The 12,324-nt window shown below is 39.2% G+C and overlaps 1 protein-coding gene across 5 annotated transcripts in view; it reads right to left on the reverse strand.

Annotated features, from left to right (window-relative positions):
* Window positions 1–12,324, reverse strand: part of gabrb4 (gamma-aminobutyric acid type A receptor subunit beta4) — a 54,326-nt gene that overhangs the window by 10,287 nt on the left and 31,715 nt on the right. For all 5 annotated transcript variants that reach the window (XM_046039818.1, XM_046039822.1, XM_046039821.1 and 2 more), the window contains 3 exons: window positions 11,864–11,931; window positions 10,396–10,616; window positions 2,933–3,015 (listed from right to left, as the gene is read on the reverse strand). In XM_046039818.1, the coding sequence (XP_045895774.1) occupies window positions 2,933–3,015; window positions 10,396–10,616; window positions 11,864–11,931 (372 nt within the window). The remainder of the gene's footprint in view (window positions 1–2,932; window positions 3,016–10,395; window positions 10,617–11,863; window positions 11,932–12,324) is intronic.

Genomic DNA, 12,324 nt, shown 5'->3' on the forward strand with positions numbered 1-12,324 from the left:
AAAAGGTAATTGCAAAAGAAGTTGGATGTTCTCAAAGTGCTGTATCAAGGCACATTAATAGAAAGTTAAGTGGAAGGGAAAAGTGTGGAAGAAAAAGGTGCACAAGCAGCAGGGATGACCGTAGCCTGGAGAGCATTGTCAGGGCCATTCAAATGTGTGGGGGAGCTTCACAAGGAGTGGACTGAGGCTGGAGTTACTGCATCAAGAGCCACCACACACAGACGGGTCCTGGACATGGGCTTCAAATGTCGTATTCCTCTTGTCAAGCAACAAACCACATCAGAAGCGTCTTACCTGGGCTAAAGAAAAAAAGAGCTGGTCTGTTTCTCAGTGGTCCAAAGTCCTCTTTTCTGATGAGAACAAATTTTGCATCTCATTTGGAAACCAAGGTCCCAGAGTCTGGAGGAAGAATGAAGAGACACACAATCCAAGATGCTTGAAGTCCAGTGTGAAGTTTCCACAGTCTGTGTTGGTTTGGGGAGCCATGTCATCTGCTGGTGTTGGTCCACTGTGCTTTATTAAGTCCAGAGTCAGCGCAGCCGTCTACCAGGACATTTTATGCTTCCTTCAGCAGACGAGCTTTATGGAGATGCTGACTTCATTTTCCAGCAGAACTTGGCACCTGTCCACACTGCCAAAAGTACCAAAACCTGGTTCAATGACCGTGGGATTATTGTGCTTGATTGGCCAGCAAACTCACCTGACCTGAACCCCATAGAGAATGTATGGGGCATTGCCAAGAGAAAGATGAAAGGCATGAGACCGAACAATGCAGAAGAGCTGAAGGCCGCCATTGAAGCATCCTGGTCTTCCATAACACCTCAGCAGTGCCACAGGCTGATAGCATCCATGCCACGCCGCATTGAGGCAGTAATTCATGCAAAAGGGGCCCAAACCAAGTACATATGCATGATTATACTTTCCAGAGGGCTGACATTTCTGTATTTAAAATCCTTTTTTTTTATTGATTTCATGTAATATTCTAATTTTCTGAGATTTTGAATTTGGGGTTTTCATAAGCTGTAAGCCATAATCATTGAAATTATATCAAATAAAGGCTTGAAATATCTCACTTTGCATGTAATGAGTCTATATAATATATTAGTTTCACCTTTTAAGTTGAATTACTGAAATAAATGAACTTTTGCACGATATGCTAATTTTTCGAGTTTCACCTGTACAATATTCCTTTTAAGAATCATGCTGCCAGTTCACGAGCATGTTCTATATCTATTTTCATCTGATTATGATCTTAAAGGGTAATTCAACCAGATTTACACATAAAGCCCAGTTTTTTTATTCATGGGGAGAACCAGTCAATCTGTGAAAATAGTTGGATTATGACTTCCGTGGCTCTGGGCGTAGCTTTTTAAATTCTGATAAAGTATCTTGACTCGGGCTTGGAAACTACAAATTAATGACAGAGACATTACAAACTAGAGGTGTGTATTTTAAAACATTTGGGATTTACTAGGCAGGGAGCGTCTGGTGCTATTGGTTGCATTATGGGAAATGAAGGATCAAGTGTTTTTGGACCTTAACCCCTACTGGGGACTAAAAGTAAGGTGCTCTCATGTTACTACATTAAAGACTGCTTGGAAGGTAAATTCAGTTGCAAAGCCAAGGTTCTGACCTAATACTACTCTGTATATTGTATATTGTACATAGTGTGATCTTTTATTCATATATTTTCATGTATTTCTATATTCCTCATGTTTGCTTGTTAATTCAGAGTGGAAGGCAAAGGGAGAGTTTCATTTTAACATTTTAACTGCGCATGACAGTAAACACTTTGACCTGACTTGGTTCATTCTGTACTTGACAAAAATTTCAAGCCAAAGTCTAACTCAAATTAAACACCAAGTGTACATATCAAAAAGTTTGACATTATGATAGAGATTATATTTAAATATGTTTTTTCAGTTAAAGCTCATTTAAAAGCACTGCATATGGAAAGTTGGAAAACCTACAGTATAAAAACCTGTATGTGGCTTTTATGCATACACGTTCATTATGACACTGTCAGTAATGTTCCTTCCAAAGAAAGCAAACATGTACCATTGAAAAGAAAACAGAAATCTGAGTTTTGAAAGCCCGCTGATTTAGGAATTTCAATTATGTTCTTTGATGCAATCCACATTCTAACAGGACCTAGCAGTAAAAATTCACGATAAAATAAAGTCCTGAGTAGTTATCAAAGAAGAAGTGCAGAACAAAACGGAAACCGACGAACTAACCAGTAGTTCCTGAATAACTCTGAATTAAAGGAACAGTTAGAGATTATTATCTCATTGAACCAAATATCTGAATATCTATATGCTGACCACTTCCTCAATGAATCTTTTCTGATGAATGGATTACTTCCTTGTTACTTAGATATTAGTTACTAGTGACATTTATTAAAATCATTGCGGTGGGGGTGTGAGCTACTATTAAACTCCATTTATTCAGACATTGCATGACAATAATGTAATTTAGAGGTTAAGAGACATATTGAGGTTTAAGTAAGGTCCCCAGTATTAATGTTATCATTATGCCTTCACCATTCACACATCCAGTGGTGGCCCTGTCCATCTGTCACACTGAGGGAATAGTAATCAATGCACATCAGCAAGCACTATGATTTCTTCTCTATTTCTCTAGTCAGTAATCAACTGCAGAGGTAAAACGGACAAATGGCACACATTGGCAAAGATGCCAAATATTTCACTGCTGACTTTTCCAATTATCTCATACAAATGTATTTACTAAAAACTTAATAATGTGTAGTTTTTAGAGGTTTAGAGACATGCAATGATTTTAAGACGGTGATTACGCAGCCAGCCTTCTGGTAGTCCTGCTTATTTCTTTTCAAGGCTGCTCTGAGTTCACAACAAAGGTCTTTGTTGTGAGAGAGACAAAAAAAATACTGCGCATGTTCTGTATTACTCACAGCTTTCAATTTCCAGGGTGCAGTTCTGTTCGTCAAGAGGATACCTCCTTAAGTCCATCATGCAAGCAGCAGTGGTGGTTATTCTAAGAAGAAGAAAAAAAAGACAACAACAGAGCAGAGACTTAGTTGATATCATAAAGACATGGAGAGACAAAAACACATTTTCACACTCATTTTATGCAATTGTTTCCCCACAAATGAAGGAAAAGGTGGCAGATGAGCTTTGATGAAGCACCAGTATGTCCACCACTTACTTAAGTCACACTGCCACAGCTATTAATTTGTGCTTATTTGTTCAAGACATTAAAGTGCTGCAGCAATTCAATAATCCATGGCAAGCTTTTAAGCATATATCATTGTGACATTTTTCCAATAATGCATGTATCTTATTGGTTTTGAATGTATACAACTGTGTAGCACCATTCATGTTGGAGACTTAACTTGTGTCATGTTTTGGGGGAATTTTACTATGTTTTCTACTTATCCACAGACTGTATATATATATATAGTTTTTTATGTTTCTGGGAAGGCCTATTTCCTTTTACGTGGATCACATTTTGTCAATGTACATTATTATTGCTAGTTCTGAGATATGCATTTCTGCCAGGTAGCTATAGAAGAGATGTATGAATAGCATTTTATTAAAGGCAATACATTCAGTAGCGCAGGAAAACAGCTTTGGCTACAAATTACACATGTAGAGGTCTTTGGCATTTAAGATATTTACCAGTGCAGCACATTTGAGTAATTAAATTTCTGCTGTTCATACCAGCTGCTATGTGTTCATCATACCAGCTTTCATTCGCTTACTGCCCTCCTGTGTAAATGAGATTAAAAAATATACATTTTCAGCTCATCATCTGTGTGTCAGAAGCCACCAGCACATTCACAGGGGAAGTTTAATGTGCACAGCATGTCTCTGTGTGTAGGTTAGATGAGCATGATGAGAGGGATATGAAGTTTTGCCCTTTAAAAAGCATGTTTTTAAAATTTTGGAGATATTATTAACCATGTTTAAGTCAACGCTACCAATGCTGCTACAGTCTGATGCAGTAAGCAAATGTACACAACCATCTACAGTGCTTAGAATTAGAAATACAGCAGATAATAAGCTGTTTGCTTCGGGAATATATTGCATGAACATAGAGTTTGTAAATTGGTCATGGAGGGGTGAACAGAGTGCTGTCGGCTGGTAATTGGAAAACAAAATATGTTCTGCTAAAGCTGATTGGACCAGATTAACACATGTGGGGCCTCTGGGTCCATGATAGCAGAAGGCACCAGAAGGGTAAAGAAAATAATACATAAACAAAACGTGTGACAGGTATATATTTATTATTCACAATGACACTGAGCTGCATTCTGCTGCACAAGCATTCAGCTGCTCAAGCTGCATTCGTTTCTGCTCTACTGTTCTGCACCCCCTGCTGCCTAACAGTGCTCCACAGTGTACAGCAGGGCTACCACTGATACACACTGTGAGGAGATAACATCATGCCTAATTACATTAATAGCAAAGGCCCTTTTCCATGTTTCTCTTCGCTTAGGACAATTAAATGGGTACGTCTTGGAATGAACAACTTAGGTGACATAATGGATGGGGCAGGATTGAGGCGTTTGAGATTTGAAAGAAACACAATGCTCCAGCTCATTCTTTCTTTCTCCATCTTCAGCTGTGTTCTTCCATGTTCACTGCTGGAATTCCCTGTGACACTCGACTATGCATCCTTTTAAACAAAACGTTTGTTTAATGAACTACAAGCAATACCAAAGAGACATTATATGAATAATTCGCAGAGGAGTTTGGCCGTACAGACGTGGAATAAAGATCTTGCTCATTTATCTAAATTAATAAATTGGCAAAAAAACTGAGAAATATCACACTATCTTCACTCAGATAGATTCATCAACCGTTCCATTTCAGATTTGCTTGACTTTACTTAACCCACAAGTAAAGATCCTTAATGAAGATGGAAGTGTCTCCTAATTTTTTAATCTTTGTCAATTAAAATCTGTTGAATCAGACTTTCCAGCATGTGATGTGGGATTGCTGCCCTGTTCTGTACTTTTGGGAGCAGGTTCGTCAAATGACACCCAAAGTGATTGGATGGTTATTCATGTTAATAAATGCCGACTCTAACTTGAACTTCAACATGTCTCAGAGAAAATTGTGGCTAGCTGGATCCACTGCAGCAAAAAGGCTCTTATCAGCTAGATGGAAACCTCCAAAATAACGGCAATCACTGGTGCGGTGCATGTAGATCTACTGATTGTCTTGGATACATGACACATTTAAAAAAAATATTCTGATAATAAAGTGAAATCAAATAATGGAGGCATCTGTGACTAGGAACAATGTGCTCAAATAAAAGGTCATAGGGACCTGGAAGGGAACACAAAATCTTTACTTTCATTAACACTAAAGATTTGTTAGCATTTTGCATTTAGCCACCTTGGGGTTGGTTTGGTTGTATGGGTGGGGGAAGTGGGTGGGGGGGGGTGGGGTTGTTTACACAATATAATACAGACGAGATTTACGAGATAAGATTTAAGTAAAGGATTCATATTAAACTGTTGCTGAATCCTGATTGGTGCATGGAAATATGTGACATCAACATTTTCCAACTAAATCCCTGCCCACTTCAAACCAATAAGGAGCACAGGGGAAAACAGATCTCTCTACTGTGAAATAACCTAAACTGTGAAAACTCGGTATCTGCCAACACATTATAATCTTTTATTAATCTACCAAAAGTGAAGTAGTGGAGAAACAAACAAAAGGAAAAAAATGTGTGCCAAAGTTCCATCTTACTGTATGCATTGAAAAATGTAACAAGCTAAAATATGCAGAGACCCTACAATGTGCTGCCAGAAACCTCAAGCTCTAGCGAGGTCCTGTGTCCTCTGTGATCATAAACAGGAAGACATTTCCTGTCAAGACACAGTTACTGTTCATAAAAGACAATACCCCTGGTAGCGCAGTGAAGCAGTAAAACCCTGGAAGCAGCAGCTTGGAGTATTGGACAGAAATGAATTCTTTACCCCTTGGCAGAGAGAGAGAGAGAGAGAGAGAGAGAGAAACCCCCACTACGAATAAAATTGACTTTATATGTGACAGTTAACAAGTGAGGAGAGAATCATCATTGAGTAGGCACAAGTTGGGACGGCTTTCAGCAAGGGCCTGGGATTTGGAAATGTCAGCAGATGTAGGTCAGCAACTTAAAGTCCCACCAGAGATGGTCAGCAGCAGCCTCAGACCTGAGCAGGCACTGCAGTCCGACACTCAACTGTCTGTTTACTTTGTAGATTTCAAGAATTTTTCTGTGTTATATTTCATTCTTTTTTTTTTTTTATTAAAAAACAGAGAAGGCAGAGAGAGAGAGAGGGGGTATGACATGCAGCAAAGGGCACGGGTCAGATTAAAACCTGGGTTGCTGTGGTAAGGACTGCTGTGAGCTACCGGAGATACTGGGATTGTAGATTTATCAGTTTGTTTGTATTTTTTTCCTGCCATCTCATCACTAAAAGATGTGAGAAAGGCCAAAATCACTGCAAATTGTTGCAAATGCATTGCAAAATAAAAATGAAGACCTTACTAGTAGGCCTAGTGCCTGAGGAAGTAGAAACTTTTATTTACAGTTAAAAGGTGCATTCCAGTCTTGGCTCTTTTTACACCATGTATCGCGCCAGAATTAAACAACTAAATCTAGGGATCCAGCAATCTGGAGGTGGATCCCAGAGGCTCAGCGCTACAGACACGGAGGCTCTCAGATATGTGAGCAATAGTTTCGACACCTACACAGTCTACTCCTGTATCCTTCTCCGTGAGGTAGTTTGCTTACTGAAGAAGATCATAGTACTACACCATGGTTTAATAAACAGAGGAACAGAGTGAGCAGGAATGGGAAGAGAGAAGACACCATCTGGCGAAAGCTTAGCTCAACAAAGCCCTCAGTGCTCTCAGGACCCATCGCACTACCAAAATGGATTGTTAGTTCGCTAACAATGATTCAACCTCTCAACTCACTGGCAAGTTAGAAAAAGCTGCTCTATCATGCACACGGGGCTGGACACTTTCTACTGGCCACGACCTCTTTCATTGATCTTTCAAACTACTTTGTTCGCAACACCCAAACACTCTCCTGCACCTCTCAACAGTCTTCAGACCCAGCCCCCTCCCTCCTCTCCACATAAAATCTAGCCACAGTATATCTCAAGAACACAGAAATGTCAATTTAAGCTAGGTTTTCAATAACAATATTAATTCTAGGGAGGTGGGTGGGGGCAGTTTTCCAGTTTTGATTTGAATTTTGGATCTGCAGTACACATGCACCATCACTCCTCCATCTTTTTTCTTTTTTCTCACAATCCATGGCCACTCCCAGGGAAAGGATTTATGGGCAGGCACATGCACACTTGTGGACAATGTCATTGGCAGAGGCACTCAGATCGTTTAGTTAAGTAAAAGTACAAGTAAACCCCATGTAAAAATGCTCAATTACAAGCAAAAGTCCTACAATCAAAATACTACTAAAGTATTATAAGCAAAATGTACTTCAAGCATCAAAAGTAAAAGAACTTGCTCTGCAGCATAATGGTCCCTGTAAGTGACATATTATTCCATGACATTATTAGATTGTTAATACTGATGCATCAATTGAAAAGCATGCAGAATAGCTGGTCGAGGTGGAGCTAATTTGACTGTATATACAGTTTGTTTGTTAAGTCCAGTGGACCCTCCAAAGGGTCCCTGAATAAATCTGTGGGATTGTGTTGATTAATGAGGGTTGGATAGAAGAAAAATACAAAGTTCTACACAAATTTGTATTCACTTGTTGAATTTTTTTAAATACGGATCATTAAATAAAAACCACTTTGGGCCTCAAACTCTTATTTAAATGAAACCATCTGAGAAGTTTAAAGGGGAAATCATCCTTTAGTGAAACTGTTTATAACACATAAAGTGTTGGGAACACTGGTTTCAATCTTTAACATGCATTCTGTTTTGTAAGATCATTAAAAATGAAGCTCTTAATCTGAAAAGTAACTCGTGACTATAACTGTCAGATAAATGTAGTGGTGTATAATGTACGACATTTCCCTGTGAAATGTAGTGGAATTTAAGTATAAAGTATAAAATAGAAATACTGAAGAAAAGTATCTCTAAATTGTACTCAAGTACAGTGGAAGGATGCTGGAACTTCTAATAGAGAATGTCAGGTTGTACTTAAAATGACAACAAAAATAGAAGTGGTCAATCAACGCAAATCAGCACAGCTCAGATTAAAATCACTGTAAACGCTAGGCATCAAGGTAACTAAAGGCTAAAAAAAAGGACAAACACCAGTATCAGCACATTTCACAGTGAGTGGATAGGTGAAAGCGCAGCACAAGGTGTAGTAGAGTGTGTAATGTGATTGTCCACAGTTTGCATTTTACTGTGCTCAAGTGTAGCACAGGGGATGGATTCAAACATGCGGCCTTTAAAAGAAAATGCATTTAAGACAACAAAAACCTCAAGCGGTCAAATTTGAGAGGCTGGGAAAAAAATGTCCAGACAACCTTTGGGCAAAGTCAAACATTTTAACAAAGCAATTTAATTGCCTGCTTACAGGAGGCTTGTAGAGGTCCTGAAATCACCATGGCATGTAGATTATGCACTGCTTCTAATTACTGTACACTGATGAAAAAAGGGTCTGGAGGACAGATCCAAGGGCTCGATGCCATGTGCTTTTTACCATTACTGCAGTGGGTGACAGTGAACCCCTGTTCTTATGTTTGAAGATGAGATGTTGGCGCAATGGTTGATGCTTGTGTCCCTAGCAACACTCGTTCAGTTTCATGTAGGCACAAAGCCAGCAGAGGTGCGAATGCAGGTGTAATGCCATTTTCTTTTGGCACAAGTCCATTTTACTGTGCTTGTGCCTGCTTGGTACTTTTTTGTGGCTCCAAAGGAACTTGGATCTGCTGAGGTACGTACGCTGAGTGGAGCAGCTGGCAATGTTTGTTTTGTTTGAATGTCAGATCAGGTGGCGCAGTGTAATTTTGGTACCACGCTGGCGTGAAATTGCTCCTCTTTCTACCTGCTTCATCTGGTGGAGGATGTGACGTTTTTCTTCGAGTACACATTGATTAATGCCAAATTAGCACTTGAAGAAATGGGTTATTCTTACCAATACGAATATTTTAATTATTATTTTAATTATAAATCATTATTTACTAATGTCAGAGGTGCTTGTAGGATATATGAGGTCCTTCTCTTTCAGTTCAGCCAATCCCTATAGCATTTAAACAGCGGAAGGGGGAAAACACTGGTGATTTGATTGGCCTTTATTGAAGCACGCCCCAACAGTACATATTATATTCATATATTCGCATAATCACCTAGCTCCAGACCCTTCTCAGTGTGGCACCACGCTGCTCCAAGATTGTGCTCGTACATTGCCAGGCTTATTGTCACAGAGGGTAAAGAACAACCCTTAAAGATTCATCTAGTAGGCGGACATTTACAGCGTGGTCTTTAGCAGCAGTGAGACTGCATATCTACTATGTTGATACCTTGTGAAGTCATAAAAGGAAAGAAACACTTTTGCCATCTTCTTTTGTGTCAGCACCAATTCAGTAATCCAGAATTTCTGAATAGTGATTATTGCATTAATAATTCATTACTTCATATGATCTACGCCTTGTCACTGCCATTTTCTTTTATTCATGGAACAAAACACGTTCCCAGCTTCTTTGCCTCCGTCAAACTACTTTATTTTACTGACGTGTGTTAAGAAAAGCAGCAATCCATTCTGAGTTTGAACAAACCTCAAGACATTTTCCTACTTTTAACCGTCCCCAAGAGATTTTTGATGGGTCCCTCTGTGCACATTTACTGTTGACTGAATTGTCTAGTTTGTCAGTGATCTGGGACATTTAGGTGGTGAGCATTTTGAACCTTTTTTAAGCCTATTTTGGGTGGATGAATTTTGGATTTCCAAAAATATTGTTATTGTTTGTCCTGAGTGACACTTAGAACTTTGTAGACTATTAACTTGATAAATGAAGTTTTAAAGTGTGTTTATTGTTTCCAAAAATAAATCTGTCATAGCTCACCCTGCCCTGTTTTTCCTCGAACCACATGTGACAGCGGGTTATCAAAATTTCCGCTTGCTTTATTACTGCCACATGACAGATGCAAATGATAAAGACAGCAGTTATCAAATTAAAAGTTATTGTGAGTATGTCTGGGTTTTCAGCAGTCTACTGTTGACAAAAATCACTCTTCAGTCACATCTGTCGATTAAGTCCTCCTGTTTTTTCTGGTCTAAGTGTTTGCTCAATCTCTAGATTTCTAAATACTGATGACAACATCCTTCCATTTTCTGTACGTACTAATCATGTTTAGGGTCACTAGATCTCTAACCAGCACCACAAGTTCAGGTTCACCCAGTAGCCCAGAAGTCCACTGCTCTTACCTCAGTCCGTATAAGACAGTGCCGTCAGGGTGGAGTCGGATCATTCGGTTTTTTACTGTCACACCATGAAGAAAGGACTTCTTGTCATTAAGGAAGTAGGTGTCAGGGAGCCAAAGCTGGTCTGCTACACGGTTGTCCAGAGTCAGGTTTAAGTTCAGCTCACCATAGGCCAAACGCTTATCTCGCCAGCTCTGCTGGAAATACATTGTGATGGTATAGTCCTGGAGAGAAGGAAAAACTTTGATGAAGTCATAGACAAAAAACACAATTTACATGTACATTAGTTCCGAGCTTTACAGTGTTTATCTGTTGTTTCTTGCCAGTCCTCGATGAAACTAGACCCTAATTCAAAGTGTTCTGTAATAAAGTATCACTACATGTATCAGCCATACTAGTGATAAATATAGTTATTTTAAATACAGATTTGGGGGAAGGAGCCATCCAAATTGGTTTATCAAAAACTCAGACAGCAAACATTTCTTGACACTTCGCGAAACAGCAAGCGGTTACAAACATTTACACTTTGTTTGCTTTAGTTTAATCTGTGAGAGCATTTGTTTATACCTCACCCCTCATCAAATTTAGAATTCACACACCATCTGTTGCCATTGAGCATTTAATATACATTTTGATCATTAATCAAGAGGTCCTATATTCCCACTCTGAACTCCTGATTCAAAGAGTGAAGATATCTCAAGCAAATCAAGAACACATTTAAAACAGGTCTGACGTTTATTTGAACAAGTCATTTGATCACTTCTGAAGCAAAAGCGAGAGAACTACAAGAAAGAAAAAAAGAAAGAAGAAAGACAGCGAGACACAAAACACAAACACCAAATAGAAAAGCTGCCTCAACATGTGGGAGGAGTGAGCAGCACTGTGAGTGACTATGTCACGCTGAGTGCAATAAAGAGAGTGCTAAGAGACAGCATGACGTCATCACTCAGACACCGGCCATATTGGCTTCTTCACTACTCAGCCTGCATTCCTGACTGCTCTCATGTCTGTGGGGCAAAAGAATATGTGCTGTCTTGCAGAGTAGTGTGATGACTACTCTGAACAAATTATCGGTTGTTCAAGACAAAACAATTTTTTTTTAGATTTATCGGGGAAACCAAGGTTTCAGTGGAATGATGTGCAAAAACCACCAAGGATAATCTGTAGTGGTAACCCCTGTTTGCCTTGGTCATTCAGTCCAACAACTACAACTGGCAGTATTAGTGGTGGGAAGCCAGTGAGGGACCGTGTATGTGTTGATGTACTGGCACCTTCCTCTGGTTAATTGTGCGGTTGCATGGAGGTGTTTAGTTAATGTGGAGTTAGCGTGAACCTCTTGCATGGAAGTCTTAGTTGACAACAAGGACGAGGGCTCCTCACCTGCAGCCACCCCCCCAAGGCCAACAGTAGAGTTAGCAGTGACAAGGACTGTGGTGTGAAGATTGAACACATTTAGAATTTTGCAACTTACCATGTTTACTTCTGAGATGGAGTCGATGCTCGCTATGTTGATGCTCATACCTACAATGACTGGAGGACCTGAGGGAACAAAAAAACTGATGTCACTTAAAATGTACAAAAAGGATAACATGCAACTACTGTGTGTGCAAATTGATGGAGTGTTAAATTAATTGGATTTCTAACCTACTTTCATTCCACTTAAGTTCTTAAACATTAGCATTAGCAAACAATACAAGCTTAGATTCTCAGTCACATCAGATTTTGTATCCTGCTAAATTTGTGCAACTCAGAAGAATAGATTTCAACCCCACATCAGATTGCAATATAGCATTATTTCTAGTTAAAAGACCAACAACAGATAAAAGATTTGCCTCATTCATTATTTGCACATTTTCAACTACAACTACAAACTACTACTCAAATACATAGGCTACTGTAGTAATGAAAAACATCACATCTGTTTTGGCTGAT

Source organism: Micropterus dolomieu, linkage group LG23 (assembly GCF_021292245.1).
Source record: "Micropterus dolomieu isolate WLL.071019.BEF.003 ecotype Adirondacks linkage group LG23, ASM2129224v1, whole genome shotgun sequence".
NCBI lineage: Eukaryota > Metazoa > Chordata > Actinopteri > Centrarchiformes > Centrarchidae > Micropterus > Micropterus dolomieu.